We start from the raw sequence: 20,996 nt of genomic DNA, 5'->3' as shown, positions 1-20,996 counted from the left end.
AATGTATTATTGCATATAAAATTGTTTTCTTTTTTGCTAAAAATTTGGTATCTAGAATTTTCTGTAAGTGAAAATGTTTCTTCCTAGTATTTTAATGTTTAAAGTTGGAGACTTTAAACTCAGTATTTTAATTTACTTTAAAATGTTAAAGACATGGCAAAAAATAAAATAAAAAGGACAAACATTAAGCGACCATGTTTCCACTACAAAATTCAGAACTAAACATGACCCTGTTATTCACACATAGCTTTGTAAGGGTTACTTAGAAAGAAATCTTTGTGTTCTGCTTTTTTGAAAAATGGGTTTGTAAATGCTGGGATAATTATAAGATGTTTAATACTTATAAGATGTTTTCAAGGGAGTTTAAAAGCTTGTGGAGAAATTCCTGTATCTTTAACTCCATTTTCCCACTAACATTTTGAAGCCCAATCATGAATATGCTGTGGTAGACAGAACCTAGGGGGCCTTAATATTCTTAAGATTTATGTGTGAAACCATCAAGAAGAATATTTTGTAGGTGACCAAATTTCAGAACAGGAAAAGACAAGAAAAAACACAGAAAATTTGTCGAAGAGTTGTTAGAAGAAAATTTCCCTAACATCATGAAGACAATACAATAAGCATAAAAGAAACAAGAAAAACAACAAATAGGACAGATCCTAAAGAAAACCACTAAGACATATCATAATCAAGTGTTCCAAAAACCAAAGATAGATAAAAAAGAATCTTAAGAGCAGTTTGGTAAAAACCAAAAGTGACTTACAAAGGAGAACCAATAAGACTGAGTTCCAATTTCTCAGTCAAAATCATGAAGATAAGAAGGCAACAGGATGACATATATAGAACTCTGAAAGAAAAAGAAAATTTCTTATATATAAGAACAATAATAAACCTAATAAAATTGTCTCTCAAAAATAATAGCAAAATTAGGACATTTCAAGACAAAGAGAAGTTAAATAAATTTGTAAAAACCAGACCAACTTTACCAAATGGTCTAAAGGAGTTCTTAAGGCAGAGAGTCAACCACAGCAGACAACAACCCGAGACTAACATACATGACAACAACACCTAGAAAGTCAATCCAGATATAGAAGTATCCAAAGTTAAACAAACATAAAGACTGAAAATTGAGATCCCGAGTTATCAATTAATAATGAAGGCAACTATAAAGCAAAGAGAGGGAAAAGTATAGTTACAAAATTTTTCGATGGTGAGTAAATAAAGTTGATTTCAACATAAAATAGACTTTTAAACTTGGGAAACGTTTTTTAAAAGCAGTGTAACCTCAAAGAAAATTAATAAATCTTATCAAAATGAAAAAAGGGAAATCATAAACATTTAGTAAACACTAAAATAAAATGACAAGAAAACCAACACAAAAAAATGAACTAAGCACAGAATATTATGTGGAAGAAAGAAGCAGTGTTGTTGTTGAATATCATCAAGTTAGTTCCAACTTGTACTGATCCTGCACAATATTTTAGAGGTAGTTTTTGTGAGAGAAGAAAGCTTCATCTTTCTCTTGTAGAGAAACTGGTGGGTTTGAACTTCCACCCCTGTGATTCGCAGTCCAGTGCTTAGCCTTCAGATCCATCATGCTCTCAAATCCCGTTGTTGTTGTTGTTGTTAAGTGCCATTGAGTCAGTTCCCACTACACCACCAGAGCTCCTTCCATAAAGCCTATAGTATCCAGTATTCCCAGGTGATCTCCACAAAGTGCTAACTAGGCCTGACCCTGCTTAGCTTCTGAGACCAGAAGAGAGTGGGGGTGCTCAGGGTGGTATGGCAAAAGACAAAGAAACCAGTAGTTGCACAAAACAAACACATAACAACATGACAGAAATCAAGTCATGTTGTTCAAATCAAGTACTGTTGTGTCAGTTCCTACTCATAGTGACCTTGTATAGGGTTTCTTAGTAGTGGCTGGTGAGTTTGAACTGCCTACATTGCCATTCAAACTGACTTTTAGGCCCATTCCATTATCCTGCAGCACAATACCAGGACTCCAATAAACTTATGATAATCAATAATTACCTTGGATGTAAATGAAATAAACGCACCAGTCAAGAGACAGAGAATAATAGAATTGATAAGAAAACAGGATCCTTCAAAATGCTTTCTACAAGAGAGACACCTTACACACTAACAAAAGTAGACTAAAAATCAAATATCGGAATGGAAAACAATATATCAAGCTGACAGCAATGAAAAAGGAATAGAAATGGCAATATTAATTTCTGGCAAAATAGATTTTGATATAAAATCAAAACAAAGGACACTATGTCATAATTAAAGGGTCAGTTGAACAATAAAACATAACCATAATAAAATATCTATGCTCCTAGTAACAGAACCTCAAAATACATAAATCAAACTCCAACAGAATTGAAGAAAAAAAACAGACAACTCTACAATAATAGAAGGAGAATTTAGTATCCTTCACTTTTGATGAAGGACAGAATAATTAGAAAAACATTCAAATAAGACACAGAAGAACTAAACAATACAGTCATCCAACTTGAATTGTACAAAGCATTCAATTCAACAACAGCACAACATACATTCCTTTTCAGTACATGTGGAACATTCTTCAGAATAGACCATATGTCAGGCCAAAAGCAAGCCTCAATAAATTATAAAAGATTGAAATAGTACAAAGCATCTTCTCAGATCACAACACTATAAAATTAAAAATCTACAGTAGGAAGCTGAATTGAAAAATAAAATACATGGAAACTGAATAACACCCTGCTTCTATTTCTACTGGGTAATAGAAAAATATTTATAAAAATCCTTGATTCTAACAAGAATGAAAACAGAATATACTAAAAACTTTGTAATACAGCAAAAGCAGTGCTGAAAGGGCAATTTCTAGCAATAAATATACACATCGAAAAAGAAGAAGCAAAATCAACAAATTAACCCGACATCTCTAACAATTATATAAAGAGTAGCAAAGTAATACTACAGGTGCCAAAAGAAAATAAATAATAAAGATTAGAGAAGAAATAAAAGAGACAGAACATATAAAAAAGACCAACAAGACAAGAAATTTGCTCGTTGTAAAGATTACAAAAATTGACAAACCACTGACAAATCTAACAAAGGAAAATTAAGAGAAGATGCGAATAACATAAATAAAAAATGAAATTGGTGACATCACAACAGAATCAATGGAAATAAAAAGGATAATAACAGAATAATAATAGTATGAGGACTTAAAATAGTTACTGATGAAGATCAAAGAATAGAGCCCTCAGTATGGACCTTACCCCAAAATAAAGAAAACAAAAACTGGACCAAGAATACTTACAACTGGTTCAATAAATAATATCATAATAAAGGGAGAAAAGATTGAAGTTGTCATACTTCATTTTGCTTGGCTCCAAAATCAGCACTTATGGAAGAAGTAGTCAAGAAATCAAAAAAACATATTGCATTAGGCATATCTGTTGCAAACGACCTCTTTAAAGTGTTCAAGAGCAAAAATATCAGTTTGAAGACTAAGGTGCACCTGATTCAAGCCTCATATGTATGTGAAAGTTGGACAATGAATTAGGAAGACTCAGTACCTTTGAATTATTGTGTTGGCAAAGAATATTGAAAATACTATTGACTGACTGCCAGAAGAACAAATAAATCTCTTACAAGAAATACAGCCAGAATGCTATTTAGAAGCGAGTGTGGTGAGACTCACCTCTCACACTTTGGGTGTATTGTCAGAAGGGAATAGTCCCTGGAGAAGGACAGCATACTTGGAAAAGTGAAGGATCAGTGAAAAAGAGGAAGACTATCCTCCCACCCCAAAAAAAGGATGGCTTTATACGGTGGCAGCAGCAATGGGCTTTAAAATTAACAACAATTACGAGGACGACACAGGACTGAACAGTGTTTTGTTCTGTTGTGCAGAGTTGCTATGAGCCAGACACCTAACAACAACAACAACATTTGGTGGTGGGTTTGAACTGCCAACCTTGCTGTTACCAGTCCAATGCTTAATCTAAAGCACTACATCAGGACTCAATCATGGTGATAGGGGTTCAGATTTCAGTACATATTTTGGGAAGTCACAATTCAATTCCTAACCCATGGTGATGTAAAACATATAAAGGAATTCCCTGACTCTTCATCCTGAATTTGGAAGGATCACTTTTAACTTTGGAATACAGCAAACGCAGTGCTGAAAGGGCAATTTATAACAATAAATGTATATATCCAAAAAGAACCAAAGTCAACAAATTCAGCAGACATCTCTAACAATTAGGTAGAGAGCAGCAAAGTAAGACTACAGATGCCAAAAAGAAAATAAATAATAAAGATTAGAGAAGAAATACATGAGACAGAAAATAGAAAAAGCTACACTATTGCTAGGATGCTATTCAACCTGGTGGGATTCCCTTATTAATGTAACAACAAGATGTATTCTAAAACAAAACATACTGGAAAAAACACTAGGACCCAGAGACCCTCCCCATGATTGTTCAAAGGTTTGATGCTGATGCACTACTTACTAATCATCCGTGTTGTTGTTGTTAAGTGCTATCGAGTCAGTTCCAACCCATAACCGACACTGTGTAGGGTTTCCGAGGAGTGACTCGTGGGTTTGAACCACTGACTTTGCAGTTCGCACCAACTTTGCAGTCCAGTGCATTAACCCACAGCGCCGCCCCAGGACTCCACAAGATGAGGACAATGACAATTACAAAAGTGTACTCCTCCCTATGAAATTAGATAGTTAGTGGATTATTTCACAGGTGCGACCCTGGGAGCAGACGCCAAATGACCATTGACACACTGAAGTTATCTGATGACTCAGATGCCAAGTCAGAACCATTCAAATTCACACAATTTGCACACAAATTCAAGTACTAATAAGATAACTCTTTATTATTAGGTATCAGCTGTCATCTAAATATCAATCTATGCTTTACATCTCCACAGATACAAGGAACAAGGATACATTGGAAAGGCTGACACAAAGACAAATCATATGTACCTAGAACCTGTTTGCTCTGAAAATTTGAACGACCAACTTGCCTAATGATATACGATATACGGCAATAATATATGACCACCATGAAGTGGCCACCACTCCCTGCTTAACCATCCACTCAGTGCTAAGACTCTCAACCTTATAAATTGAAAAGATCTGAGTTTCTGATGGAGGTCATTTTTTTTTTGGATAGTGGTTAAATTGTTAAGTAGAGTTAACCATTAAGATTCCTTATAGGTTGAACACTTAGAGAAGTAGTTGGCCTCCTACAGAATACCATGAAAATTGACAAATCTAATCAATGTTGGAAGAATGCTGAGGTGGATTATCCTACCAGTTCATTGTATTACATACAACAGCAAATTATTAAATTCCCTTATTTCTTCCACTTGTCTTATCACTTACATCTCACTGAATTTTCACTTTTCTATGTCATCTTTAAGGAACTCTGGTAGGTTATGAGTCCGGCTGCTAATCTCAGTCAGCAGTTAGAAACTATGAGCCATTCCACAAAAGAAAGATGAGACTTTCTGTTACTGTAAACATTTATTGACTCAGAACCTCTATGCAAGGTCTCTGTGGGTTGGAACCAATTCCACTGCACATAAATATTGTGTTTTGTAGTCGGTGTCAACTACATATGGAAGAATTTCCAGTCTCTAAACACCAATAACTCTGTTGTGTACTTTGGCAAACCTATTCATCTTTGGTGCCATCTATACCATTTTGTTGTTAAGTGTCTTTCAGTTGGTTCCAACTCATAGCGACCTTGCGTAGGGTTTCCAACGTGCAACTGGTGGATTTGAACCACCAATGTTGTGGTTAGCAGTCTACTGCTTGTCCTACAGTGCCACACCAGGTCTCCTCTACACCATAGAAACCTAAATTCTTTGGTCTGAACAAAATGTGCATGAGAAGAAAATCTGAGTTTTGAATGCATACATGGCAGAGTAGGGCTGCTTCTGCCAGGTCACACTGCTGTTGGATCCTAGAAGAGGGGATGCCCGACTGGTTTCAGAATACAATATATAATGTTGTTGTTAAGTGCAGTCAAGTTGGTTCTGACTCATAGCAACCCTGTATAAAGTTTCTGAGACGTTTTAAATCTTCACAGAGCAGAAAGCATCATCTTTCTCCCGCGAAACAGCTGGTGGACTCATGCCACGGTCCAGTGCTTATCATATGGAGCCACTGTACTCCGCAATATGTACTTGTCATTGTTGTGAAGTGCTTTCGAGTCAATTCTGAAACCCTCTAAGGGTTTCCTAGGAGAAGCTGGTGGGAACTGGAAAATCTACTATTGCTCCCTTTCTCTATGAATGGCTTCTAATTGGCAATATTCCTGGAAACTCGACTCATGCGATGTGAGTCCTATTTCTCCTTAACCAAGAGTTGGAATGTCAAAGAAAACCTTGAAGCCCTCATGCTCAGGGGTTTTAATTTATACTTGTTATTTTATACTCATTGTTTCACCAGTTATATCATACTATTCCAATTATATTCTCTTATTGTAACTCAAGCAAATACATTTTTGAGAGTGTAAATCTATTGCGCAAAAATGAAGCTCGGGTCTGTGGAGATTGTCAGAAGACAATTCTGAAGAACCTCGATTCAGAAATGTAGTCACAGGAGGATTAATTATTTTCTTTCAGGTTGAGGAACTTTCCAGACTAATAGAAGGAAGTCAGAAGAGGAGATATTGCCGTCGTCTGACAGTGACTAAGGCATGTGGTACTGTTTGAGACTGGCCTCTAGAAGTAAGGCTTCAGAAATGAGACAAGGCGATCTGAAACACAACGACACGTCAACACAGCTCTGGAAAAAGGTCGGAGCTGTAAGGAACAGAAGAGTTTCAGACCATGTATCAGAAACATAGGTATGTGTTGTTTCCAATTTTTTAGTAGGGACAAAGCCTGCTTTGTTCCTTCTTAGTGTCTGTTTTCTGAAAAATCACAGGCCAAAGAATACCTTTAATGTAAGGTACTTTTTATTTCTTAGAATTTAAGAGTAAATTCCAATCAAAATCTTTAAAAAGCATTTGGAAGTGAGTAATTCCTTTATCTACCCATCTCCCAAGTCTCACTAGACACTCCAGGGCACTTGCCAAACAGAGAGCTTCAACATTCCATAGCGGTGGTGGTCGCGGTAGTATGCTCTTGAGTCAATTCTGAGTCACAGTGCCCCCTGTACAGGGTTTCAGAGAATGTACATCTATATGGGAGCAGAGAGCCTCGCCTTTCTCCCACGGAATGGCTGGTAGATCTGAACTTTTGACATTTTTGGTTAGCAGCCCAAAGTATAACCACTCTACTCCCAGGACAACATAGCATTCCAGCCACTTAGTGGGGAAGAAGATAATGACATAAGGACAAAGATTTCAATTCTCACCTTTACTCTTCTTCACAATTCTGCTTCCTGTTTCCCCAGAGAGTGGGTGACTGATTTTCTTAAAGTCCTTGTTCTACAACCTTATTGATGGTGTTGTTAGGTGCTATTGAGTCATTTCTGACTCATAGAGACTTTACATAGGGTTTTGTTGTTGTTGTGAAGTGCTGTCGAGTTGGTTCCAACTCATAGTGACCTTGTATAGGATTTCCAAAGAACAGCTGGTTGGTTTAAATTGCTGACCTTGTGGTTTGCAGACCAGTGTTGGTCTTATAGAACCACACTAGGTGTTTGTTGTTGTTGTTAAGTGCCATCGAGTTGATTCCAATGCATAACGACCTTGTCTAGGGTCTCTGAGGAGAACCTGGTGAGCTTAAACTACCAACCTTTTGGTTCAAACTGACTTTACAGCCCAGCACATTAACCTACAATATCACAGCAGGACTTCACGAGGTTGTACATTTCTATGGGAGCAGGAAGCCACATTTCTCCTGCAGAGTGGTTGGTTTGTTTGAACTGTCGACCTTCCACTTACCAGCCCAGTACTTATTCCATAGTGTCACTAGAACTCAGATAGGCACTGCCACTGAGAACAGCAATTGTCACTACTTTTAGTTCATGCTGAAATGAAAGAGTATTCTTTCTGGAATGTTAACTTAAGTGCCATTCTGTATTTTCTTCTTCTTCTTGTTAGGTGTCATTGAGTTGGTACTGACTCATAGTGACCCTATGTACAATGAAACACTACCCAGTCCTGGGTCAACCTCACAATTGCTGCCACACTTGAGTCCATTGATGCTGCCGTTTTGCCAATCCATCTCGATGGGGGTCTTCCTCTTTTTCTCTGACCCTCACCTTACCAAACATGATATCCTTCTCCAGCAACTGATCCCTCCTGACAGTATTTTCGAAGTATGAGAGATGAAGTTTGGCCATCTAGGCCTCCAAGGAGCACTCTGGTTACATTTCGTTTGGCTACATTACAGATCTGTTGGTTCTTTTGGCAGCCCATGCATGGCACTTTCAATATTCTCTTAAGCATATTTAATTTTCATCATTAAGTTCAAGATGAATCATGTTTCAGTTTAAACCTCACTTTGCTATATAGGACTTTCTTAATATATCTTAAATGGTACCAATTTCACAATTATTCAACTTTCATGCTTTATGTTACATCAAAGATCTGGGTTCCTGATGGAAGAGCACAAGTTTTTGTTTGTTTCGATAGTCTTTGTATTACCTTAAAATAATACATAAAATTAAATCTGAAACATTAAGTTGTTTACTGTATTTTATAGGAATTATGTTAATATTTTTGAATGAGTTCAAAATTCAAAGATTGTTATGTGTCTCCTTCATTTTCTTCTGATTATTGCTATACATTTATTATTTATTAGATGTCATTTGAGTCTTTAAATTGTTTCTTTATCTGGTTTTTGTTGTTGTTGTTGTTGTTGATGTTGTTGTTCTCTCAGATTCCAAAAGAACACAGAGGGATGTACCATTCAAATGACACCAAGTTCCACCCCTCCTTTTTCATGATGCTGGGGTTCCAGGACTTGAAGAGATGCACATTTGGATCAGTTTCCCTTTTTGCTCTGTATATTTGATTGCCCTTGTGGGGACCATCACCATCTTGTTTGGCATCCAGACTGAAAACAGCCTTCATCAGCCCAGGTGTTACTACTCCTTGGTAATTTTGGCCTCCATTGACTTGGGCCTATCCAAATCCACTATCCCCAAATTGTTAGGCGTCTTCTGGTTTAACTTAAGAGCGATTGGCTTTAGGGTTGTGTCACCCAGATGTTTTTTATTCATCTATTCACTGCAATGGAGACTGTTCTGCTTGTTGCCATGGCCTTAGATCGCTATGTTGCCATTTGCAATCTTCTCTGGTACAGCCTGATTCTTACTAACAGAACCATTGGTCTTATCCTCAGGGTGGTGTTTGGTGTCAATTTCATTTTGGTTATTCCTCTCATGTTTTTTAGATTGAGTCTTCCCTTATGTGGATACTATATGATCCTCCACATGTATTATGAGCCTATGGGAACTGCTCAGTTGGCTTGTGCTAATATAAAGGCAAATAAGATATTTGGTTAAATTCTTGTATCTACATTGTTTGTTGGTGTGATTTTGCTTGCCATCTCCTATGTGAGAATCCTCCGGACTATATTCAACCTTCCTTCTCTAGATGCTAGGCTCAAAGCACTTAATACATGTGGCTTCCACATCTGTGTAATCCTAGTCTTCTTCAAACCTGCTCTCTTTTCCTTCATGACCCACCAGATTGGTAACATTCCTGGTCACATTCACATTTTCCTGGCCAATCTGTATGTTGTTGTTTCACCTGCCCTCAATTCTGTGATTTATGGGGTCAGGACCAAGCAGATTCAAAAGAGGCTTTCAAACATCTTAAAAAAAAAAAAAAAAAAAAAAAAAAAGACTAGCATAAATGGTTTCAAAAATATGCATTTACTCAAGGGTAAAGAGATTGTGTTTCTGATTTAAGAATCCTGCAATGGCAAGAAGACCTTGACCTTGTTATTGTTGTTATTAGGTGCCATTGAGTCGGTACCGACTCATAGCGACCCTATGCACAGCAGAACAAAACAATGTCCGATCCTGGGCCAACTTCACTACTGTTGCCACACTTGAATCCATCAATGCTGCCACCTGGCCAATCCATCTCGTTGAGGGTCTTCCTCTTTTTCTCTGCCCCTCCATCTTACCAAGCATGATATCTTTCTCCAGTGACTGCTCCCTCCTGACAATATGTCCAAAGTATGAGAGACGAAGTTTGGCCATCTTGGCCTCTAAGAGCACTCTGGCTGCACTTCTTCCAAAACGGATCTATTAGTTCTTTTGGCAGCCCATGGCACTTTCAGTATTCCCCTCCAACACCATAATTCAAAGGCATCAATTCTTCTATGATATTCCTTATTGACTATACAGCTTTCACATCCACATGAGGTTATTGAAAATACCATGGCTTGGGTCAAGCACACCTTAGTCCTCAAGCTGACATCTTTGTTCTTCATCACTTTAAAAAGTTCCTGTGCAGCAGATTTGCCTAATGCAATATGTTGTCTGATCTCTTGACTGCTGCTTCCGTGAGTGCTGATAGTTGATCCAAGAAGAATGAAGTCCTTGACAACTTCAATCTTTTCTCCGTTGATAAGAATGCTGTTTATTGGCCCAGTGATGAAGATTTTTGTTTTCTTGACATTGAGATGTAATCCATTTGAAGGCTGTGCTCTTTGATCTTCATCAGTAAATGTTTCAAGTCTTCTTCACTTTCAGCAAGCAATGTTGTATCATCAGCATATTGCAGGTTGTTAATGAGTCTTCCTCCAATCCTGATGCCACATTTTTCTTCATAGAATCCAGCTTCTAGGATTATTTGCTCAGCATACAGGTTGAATAAGTATGGTGAAAGAACACAACCTTGTCACACACCTTTCTTAATTTTAAACCATTCAGTGTTCCCATGTTCTGTTCGAACAACTGCCTCTTGGCCCACATACAGATTCCTCATGAGCACAATTAAGTGTTCCAGAATACTCATACTTCACAATGTTGTCCATAGCTTGTCATGATTCACACAATCAAAAACCTTTGCGTAGTCAATAAAGCACAGGTAAATATCTTTCTGATATTCTCTGCTTTCAGCCAAGATCCATCGGACATCAGCAATGATATCTCTCATTCCACGGCATCTTCTGAATCCAGCTTGAACCTCATCATATTCAAAAATCTCAAATTCATTTGAAAAACTGTCTTTGTAAGGCCTATTAATGATTGTTGTTGTTTTTGTTGTTAGGTGCCATTGAGTCAGTACCGACTCATAGCAACTCTATGCACAACAGAACGAAACACTGCCCAGTCATGGGCCAACCTCACAATTATTGCCACACTTGAGCCCATTGATGCTGTCGCTTTGCCAATCCATCTTGCTGGGGGTCTTCCTCTTTTTCTCTGACCCTCCACCTTACCAAACATGATATCCTTTTCCAGCGACTGGTCCCTCCTGATAATATGTCCGAAGTATGAGAGACAAAGAGCTCTGGCAGCGTAGTTTTTACGAATCGGGCTGCTAACCTCAAGGTCGGCAGTTTGAAACCACCAGAAGTTCCACGGGAGAAAGATGAGTCATTCTGCTCCCATAGAGATTTACAGCCTTAGAAACCCTGTGCAGGGTCACTATGAGTTGGAACCAACACCACAGTACTTTACAACAACAACAACAACAACATGAGAGACAACGTGTGGCCATCCTGGCCTCCAAGGAGCACTCTGACTGCATTTCTTCCAACACAGCTCTGCAGGTTCTTTTGGCAGCCCATGGCACTTTCAATATTTTCCTCCAACACCATAACTCAAAAGCATCAATTCTTCTAACGGTCTTCCTTATTCACTGTCCAGCTTTGGCATGCATATGAGCTTATTGAAAAATGCCATGCCTTGCGTCAGGCACACCTTAGTCCTTAAGCTGACATCTTTGCTCTCAATACTTTAAAGAGGTCTTGTGCAGCAGATTTGCCTAATGCAATACGTCGTTTGATTTCTTGACTGTTGCTTCCATGAGTGTTGATAGTTGATCCAACAAGAATGAAGTCCTTGACAACTTCAATTTTTTCTCTGTTGATAAGAATGTTGTTTATTGGTCCAGTGGTGAGGATTTTTGTTTTCTTTACATTGCGATGTAATCCATACCAAAGGCTGTGCTCTTTGACCTTCATCAGTAATATTTAATATCCTCTTCACTTACAGCAAGCAAGATTGTATCATCTGCATATTGCAGGTTGTTAATGAGTCTTCCTCCAATCCTGATGCCACGTTTTTCTTCATAGAACCCAGCTTCTCAGATTATTTGTTCAGCATACAGGTTGAATAAGTATGGTGAAAGAATACAACCCTGTTGCACACCTTTCTTCATTTTAAACCATTCAATGTTCCCATGTTCTGTTAGAACAACTGCAAACATCTTTCTAATAGTCTCTGCTTTCAGCCAAGATCCACCGGACATCAGCAATGATATTCCCCATTCCACGGCCTCTTCTGAATCTGGCTTAAACCTCTGGCAGTTCTCTGTCAATGTATGTTTGCAGCTTTTTCTGTATATATGGATATCCTATCCATATATATGTTTAAATCCTACCCAAATTAACTGTGCTTATAATATTGTAGCTGTGTGGGTATTAAGCCAGTTTGCAAAGTCGTTTGACTGCAAGCTTGGTGGTTAAAGCTCACCAGCTGCTCCTCGGAAACCCTATACAGGGTTGCTATGGGTTGGAACAGACTTGACGGCACTTAATAACAACAACAGTATTCAGAAAAGGAGCACCAGCTGAGATTCTCTTGAGGTTAGACTACAACAAAGTAGCCATATATGCCAGATCTTTGTGTTTTTTTGGGTATCTTCTTTTAAATGCTTCATAAATACTAATTTATTAAGTTATTTTTATTATGTGTCAGCCAGCTTGAGTGTCAAATGTTGAATATATTTATTGTGAGTTAATATATTAGAGCAACCAAGATAGATTCTTATTACTGGGTGATTACATCTGAGATGAAATAGTTTTAGAAATTGTATCAAAGTGTTAGATTCCGGAGATGCCTCCTAATTGGGGTAGTTCATATTTGAGTGGCATCATTAATTTCTCCTTTACTTCAGGATAGAATCAGGTGAGTCTGCTGGTATTTAAATGATCAGTGACCTAGCATCACAGGAATATCCAAGCTACTACAGTTCGACAATCTGACACATGAATAATGGAGGGCACACTTAGTCTCTAGCAAACAATTTGATGCACCTGGGGACTACAAAGGATGATAGAAATGGGAAATGATTTGGGACAGTATGTTAAAAAATTAAAGCTATATCAATAACTTGTGACGGTGAAAAGGGTATTTTAGGAAAGATTTCTTTCTCTTCTTAGTTCTATACTTGAAAACTGTCACAATTAAAAGGATTAGTAAGGGAGATGGAGAAATACCATTCACAGTTTATTTTAGCAAACATTCACTGACTTCCTTCTATGTATTAGGCCTTGGATTAAGGAATTTAAATAGGAAATTTAAATAAGACTTTGCTCATTCTCTTACAATGTAATGAGAGGATACAATGATATAATGAAATTTAAATACAATGTTGTGATATAAAAGAAAAAAAAATTGTGGGTATGGATTAAGATAAAAACAAAAGATTTAATAAAGGAGGCAAAATGAATCAGACTGTACTGTGTTTTTCTAGACAAAGAAGTATGGAAAGTTTATTCAAGGCAGAGAGAAGAGCATGTATAAATTGAGGATAAAATGATCAGTGGTCCTGTTTTGTGGGGAAGTTCATTGCTTTGTCATTCAGTATTTGGACTCCTTTGTTCTCTCTGTGACATTCTCTAGATTCTGGAGACTGCACAGTAGCTAGGTCACTCTCAAGACCTACCAAGTGCAGGAGATCATAGAAGTATTACTATTTTTCCAAAGCTTCGAAGTTACAAAGACCATCCAACTCTTATTCCTAGTTTTCCAGGAGAAGTCTACAGAATTGGTGCCCTTTTGAGCAATAAAATAGCTATCTTTCCAACTTGATCAACAATGTGCAAAGCAACCAACCACTTATTCATTAAGCAAGTAGACACAGAGATACATTCTATCAATGTATATTCTTAGATATTCCAGTCTTTGCGAAGTACAGTGACAAGCCTGAGATCCAGTCTCTTCTCTTTGAGATGACAGCTTTCAATATCCTAAAAAGAACTTACATCAAGAAGCCATTTTTTTTAAAAAATCCTGCATCCTGTAACTCTACCACTCTCCCTGCATGTCACCACATGCACACTTTCATGTGCATAAACACCATCTTGGTGTGGTGCTGTAGGATAAGCACTTGACCCCAAGGTTGGTTTGAATCACAAGGTGAGTGGTTCAAATTCACCAGCCACTCCTTGGAAATCCTATATAGGGTCTCTATGTGTCAGAGCCAACTCCAAGACACTTAGCAACATCAACAATGTGCTATAACTGATGAGGTTAAGGAAAATAAATTCTCTACCAGGACAATTTTGCCCCCAAAAGCCATTGACAGTAACTGGAGACATTTTTGGTTGTTCAAACTGAGGGAAATTGCTATTGGGATTTATTGGGTGGTGGCTAGAGCTATGGGTAAACATTCTGTAGTTCATATGGCAGATCTCCAGGACAAATAATGTTCTGGCAAAATGCCAGTCATGCCACACTGAGGTTGAGACACCCTGCTATATAATTTTGTCTTTCTAATTCTCACTCTCTGACATCTTTCTAAATTCCTAGTCTCATGACATGCTGCAATGAAACTACCTAAACGATTCACGTACTGTCCCATTTCTCAACTGCCTTCTCTTCTTGGTCTTGGCTTATTAAAAACAAACAAACAAAACAAACAAAACACTCTACTAGTATTTATGTTCTGTTCCACAATTAATTCAGTCATAAACTCCTAGGCCAGGAAGTGTGCTAAGTAGAGAAAAAAACAGTGCTTGACCTTTTGATAAGGTGAGAAAGAAGAGCTGAGCAGATGGACTTTTCTTCCATCTCTCACCTATGGCTGTCTTGTGTGGCACTATGAATACAAAGAAATAGATGCACAAGTGAGATCTTATTGAAGCCAGTTTATGGATATAAAATTTGCTATGCCCAAATCTTGCTTGTGTATTCTGTCTATGCTAGCTTAGCATGAACTTGTTCTCCATCTATCAAGCTATTTCCCACCACTCAAATCAGAATAACACACCTTTACCTCAATTTTCAAGTGTCTCTGAGAGGTTGAACTTTGAAACCATCATCTAGCATTGCTCTGGGACCACACTTTCCTAAGCAAGGATAGGCATTTATATTGATGCTGCTGCACTGTTCCCATTAAGTTGGGGACTGCAGTCTCCTTGGGTTTCTGACATAAACTAAATGATATTCACTGCAGAGTTCTCCCAAGAAATCTCCCTCATTACACTGGAACTAAGGAGTAAGAATCATTTACTCTTTTCTTTTCAAAAAGTGATGGCATTTTCTCCTTTCTAAATTAAAGGCCTAAGATCCTGGTTAATACCTGAGCTGTTAAGATAATTCTCTATCATTTTCTTCAGTGACCTACTCTGCCCATCGTCCCTTGTTCTTTTTTTTTCTGTATCATCTCTACTATACCTTGCATCTTGATATAGCTATAAATAATTTGTCCTACTCCTTATAAACAATTTAAGTAAGGTACTTGTTAAAGTAACAAAGATGTGAGGGACCAAGTTCTTGGAAAGACAGAAGTACACTATAATGAGCCTAACTTAATTACTTAGTGTTTTCCTTCAGATACTGAAAGATTGTAGAAGCAGGGAAGGGAAAGAAGGTGAGGAACAGGACAGTGGGAAACTACTCAGAAGCAAGGAAACCTGAATAGTTTTTGTCAACTTATTCATGCTAGGTGGGAAAAAATGCATTTGGAGTTTATGTAGCCAGAATTGAGGAACCAAGATCCAAGGGTAAAAATAGGTGCAAAAAAGTTAACCCAAATATCTAGCACTTTTCTCCTAGAGCCATTTCCTGATTCCTAATTTGCATAGGACAGTGTTTGAAAAAGCATAGGATAATTATGGCACTCTTAAAGTGCTAAAGAGACAAAAATTAGTATTCGGAACGTACCAAAGAGGATGGAACATAGTAAAAACCCCTGGAAATTTATGTTAGCAGCAGATTTCTCATCAGAAACTACAGAGGCCAGAGGGAGTGGGATGACATTTTTAAAGTGCTGGAAGAAAAAAAGCAACCTAGAATGCTATGCCCAGCAAAACCATCTCTCAGAACTCAGGGAGAACGTATGGCATTTCTAAATAAACCAAGGTTAAGGAAGTTCTTTGCTAATAGATATATCCATAAGAAATGCTAAAGGAGTGGAATAAAAGGATGAAATAAGAAAACACTCTAGAGTAATACAAGGCCATTTCAAAAAATAAAAAGTTTCAGTAAAAGTAGCTATAAAGATAAATATAGAAGGCAATACTATTGCTTTATTTTGCTTTCTAAATTTTCTTTTGATTTTCTCCATAATTTGCAAGAGAAATGCATATAACAATAATTATATTATTTGTTAACTGACATAAAATAATGTGTGTGTGCATATGTGTGTGTGGATTTTGTGAGAGGAGCGACATAAGATGGGGAGACAGACTATGTAAGAGTAGAAATTGAGCATGATATTGAAACTAAATTGGTACCAATTCAAACTAAAGTGTTTAGATTTAGGATGCTATTGTAAGCCCCATGGTAACCACTAAAAATTATTTTAGAATTATGTATACAAAAGATTCAATACTTTCCATTCCAGAATGAAAAATATGTTTCTTTGTGTGGTTGTGCCATATACGGTCATCAGTGTCTTTATTGCTGACTGCTTGTAAAACATTGATATTTAATGTCCACTCCTGTAGGTCCATCCATATGACTTCTACTCTTCCTCAGACTTTCTTGCTCAGATCTCTTCCAATATTTCTCCTTCAAAGTCCTTATCAAACAATCAAGAAACTCTCTTCAGCCCATTGTTGTTGTTGTTAAGTGTTGTTGAGCCAGTTCCTACTCATAGAGACCTTGAGTAGGGTTTCTGAGGAGCAGCGCACTGTGCTGATCCTACAGTGCCACACCAGATGATATTAAATGCAATCTTTTTTCTTTCCATAAGTCAAGGCATTTGGTTAAATTTTAGTAGTCCTCTGTAATTAACCAATAGCCATTTATAGTTTCTAGAAGTATGTGTATTCCTGAACACTTAATTGTGCTCATGAGGAATCTGTACATGGACCAAGAGGCAGTTGTTCAAACAGAACATTGGAACGCTGAATGGTTTAAAATTAGGAAAGGTGTGAGACAGGGTTGTATTCTTTCACCATACTTATTCAACCTGTATGTTGAACAAATAATCCGAGAAGCTGGGTTCTATGAAGAAAAACATGGCATCAGGATTGGAGGAAGACTCATTAACAACCTGCGATATGCAGATGACATAACCTTGCTTGCTGAAAGTGAAGAGGACTTAAAATATTAATTGATGAATATCAAAGAGCACAGCCTTCGGTATGGATTGCATCTCAATGTAAAGAAAACAAAAATCCTCACCACTGGATCAATAAACAACATTCTTATCAACGGAGAAAAGATTGAAGTTGTCAAGGACTTCATTCTTGGATAAACTATCAACACTCATGGAAGCAGCAGTCAAGAAATCAAACGACGTATTGCATTACACAAATCTGCTGCACAAGACCTTTTTAAAGTAGTGAAGAACAAAGATGTCAGCTTGAGGACTAAGATGTGCCTGACCCAAGCCATGGTATTTTCAATAGCCTCATATGCATGTGAAAGCTGGACAGTGAATAAGGAAGACTATAGAAGAATTGATGCTTTTGAGTTGTAGTGTTGAAGGAGAATATTGAAAGTGCCATGGGCTGCCAATGGACCAATAAATCTGTGTTGGAAGAAGAGCAGCCAGAGTGCTCCTTGGAGGCCAGGATGGCCAAACTTTGTCTCTCATACTTTGGACATATTGTCAGGAGGGAGCAGTCACTGGAGAAAGATATCATGTTTGGTAAGGTGGAGGGTCAGAGAAAAAGAGGAAGACCCTCCATGAGATGGATTGACAAAATGGCAGCATCAATGGACTCAAGTGTGTCAACAATTGTGAGGTTGGCCCAGAACCGGGCAGTGTTTCATTCTGTTTTGCATAGGGTTGCTATGAGTCAGTACCTACTCAGTGGCACCTAACAACAACAACAGCAGGGCTCAGCTAGTAAATTAAATGGGCATCTGAGAGAAACCACCATTCCTACAATGTAGTACTGTTTTGATCAACTATCTTAGATGAAGCAGGAGAAGGTACAGTGTAGGAGCCTTCTCCTGGTCTTACTTAAGACAATTCGCCACAATTTAGGAAATTATGTGAACATTTCATCAGTTACCAATATATTTATTACAATAATAAATTTCAAATTTGAAATGATCAAATCAGTCTCCAGATCCATTGTGTCTCTCTTCTCTGAGCTGAATCAGGGTCAGGGTTTCATGTATTCCCTAGGCTTGATATTGTGCTATAGGATAAGCACTAGACTGCTAATCATAAATTTGGTAGTTCAAATCCACCAGCCACACTGTGGGCAACAGATGAATCTTTCTACTTCCATAAAGATTTACAGCCTTGGAAACTATACAGCATCCCTATGAATTGATTAGATTGCAGTAGGCTTGACTTTGATTTATAGACTCCTTAAGGAGCCCTGGTGGGACAGTGGTTAAAGCACTCCATTGCTAACCAAAATTCAGTGGTTCAAACCTACCAGATGGTATGTGGCAGGAAAATGTGGCAGCCTGCTTCCTTAGAGTTTATAGCTTTGGAAACCCAATGAGAAAATGCATCTCTGTTCTGTAAGGGCAGTATGTCAGAATAACTGCAAAGCAATGAGATGTTGTTGATGCTAAGTGCTGTGGAGTCAGTTCCAACTCATATCGATCCTTTATAGACATATATTTTCATTTCTCACAGGGAGCTATCTAGAAGTGGCATTGTTGGGTCCCAGGTAAATTCATGTCTGACTTTTAAAGAAATTTCAAAATTGATTTCCAAAGTAGCACTGTCATTTTATAGTCCAACTAAGGATGTATGAGGATTCCAGTTACTCCGTATCCACGCCAATATCTAGTACTTTCTTTTTGATTATAGTTTTGCTGCTGTTGTTGTTATGGGGTGCCATAGAGTCATTTCTGACTCAAAGCAGCCTTAGGAGACAGACTTCAATTGTCCCATGTGTTTTCTAGGCTGTGATCATTGCGAGGGCACATCACTCAGCCATTTTTTCGAGGAGCTGTACAAACTGTCAACCTTTCAGTAGCTAAGCACTGAACTGTCACACCATCAGGGTTCCCAGGAGTGATTAAGTGGTATCTTATTGTGGCTATAATATTTATTTTTCTAAAGAGTAATTCTGTGGAACATTATGTCATGTATTTTTAAACTAAATGCCTATTTTCCTTGATGGTATAAATATACAAATTGACAGTCCATTTTACAATCAGGTGGCTTGTCTTTTATAATTAAACTATTAAGACTTCTTTATATATTTTGGATGCAAGCCCTTTGTCAATCAGAAGAGTTTTTGATATGTTCTCCCAGTCTGAGGATTACTTTATTCATTTTCTGAAAGGAGATTTTTGAAGCACGATAGTGTTTCATTTTGACTTCTATTATAATTTTTCTTTAATTTCCTTGTTATTGTTTCTGCACCTGTGAAATTTTTGCCTGACCCATGGTTATGAAAAATTTCTCCTATCTTTATTTTTAAAAATGTTTTATACTTTTGCTCTTATATTTAGGTACATGACCTATATGGACTTAAATTTTCTCTATGGCAAGAGGTAAGGATCTAAATTTATCTTTTCACATGGCAATATCTCATTGTGTCAGCTTCTAAACTGTTCATTATTACCCTTAAATGAAAAAGCTTCAAAACAAGAAAAAAAAAATGTTATTCATCTCAATATTCTTCAAGGGTTTCCTTCTTTCTGATGTGTTACACAGTAGAAAACATCATTGTTAACATGTAGAAAAAAATGAACTTTAATACAGACCCATCAATGGTCTGTTTATCTGTATCTCTTAAAGAAAATTCTTAGCACTCGCTCTCGAATCTGCTTGGTCCTGACCCCATAGATTACAGGGTTCAGGGCTGGGGGTACAACCACATACAAATTAGCCAAAAAGATATGGATATATTGGGGAACATTATGGCCAAAACGGTGTGTTAAAAAAGAAAAAAATGCTGGTGTGAAAAAGGCTAAGATAACACCAATATGTGAGCCACAGGTGTTGAGAGCTTTGAACCGGGCCTCCCAGGAGGGCAGGTGGAAAACAGCATGGAGGATTCTGACATAAGATATAGCAATCAGGAGTACATCAAATAATAAAAGAGAAATATTGACAAGGCCAAATATAATATTCACTTTGATGCTGGCACATGCCAGACGGGCAATGCCCATGTGTTCACAGTAGGTATGAGGGATGGTGCGGTGCCCGCAGAAGGGCAGCCTTAGGAGGAGAAACACTAGTGGAAGCACCATGTACAGGCTGCGCAGGACAGCAATGCCTGAAATGATGCTGATGATTTTGCTGGTCAGGATCATGGTGTACCGGAGGGGGTTACAAATGGCAACGTAGCGGTCAAAGGCCATGGCCACAAGCACAATACTCTCCATGACTGTAAAAAAGTGGATGAAGAACATCTGACAAAGACAGCCTCCAAAAGATATATCCCTGAGGCTAAACCAGAAGATGCCCAGCATTTTGGGAATGGTGGCTGTGGACAGACCCAGGTCAATGGTGTCCAACATGGCCAGGAAGTAATACATGGGCTCATGGAGGCTTTTCTCAGTCTGGATTACAAACAAAACAACAGCATTCCCCATGAGTGCAATGAGATACAAAAATAAAAAGGGCAATCCAATCCAGATGTGCACGTCTTCCAGACCTGGGATGCCCACAAGTAGGAATGAAGAAGGATGGAACTGGGTGTCATTAGATAGTGACATTCTTTCTGCTAAAATTGGATGT

At 37.9% G+C, this 20,996-nt stretch overlaps 1 protein-coding gene and 1 pseudogene across 1 annotated transcript; one reads left to right on the top strand and one right to left on the bottom strand.

The window, feature by feature from the left end:
• Positions 1–8,874: 8,874 nt before the first annotated feature.
• Positions 8,875–19,808, top strand: LOC102833167 (annotated as a pseudogene).
• A 224-nt stretch (positions 19,809–20,032) lies between these two features.
• On the bottom strand, positions 20,033–20,980 carry LOC102832787 (olfactory receptor 52E8-like). Its single transcript, XM_006870318.1, has one exon. It carries the CDS (start codon positions 20,972–20,974, stop codon positions 20,033–20,035), a length of 942 nt encoding a protein of 313 aa, XP_006870380.1. The 5' UTR covers positions 20,975–20,980.
• Between the last annotated feature and the right edge of the window lie 16 nt (positions 20,981–20,996).

The sequence above is a fragment of the Chrysochloris asiatica genome, unplaced genomic scaffold (genome assembly GCF_000296735.1).
Source record: "Chrysochloris asiatica unplaced genomic scaffold, ChrAsi1.0 scaffold00140, whole genome shotgun sequence".
NCBI classification, from domain to species: Eukaryota; Metazoa; Chordata; class Mammalia; order Afrosoricida; family Chrysochloridae; genus Chrysochloris; species Chrysochloris asiatica.
The sequence above is the reverse complement of the archived record's forward strand: the minus strand, read 5'-3'. Positions and strand labels throughout refer to the sequence as shown.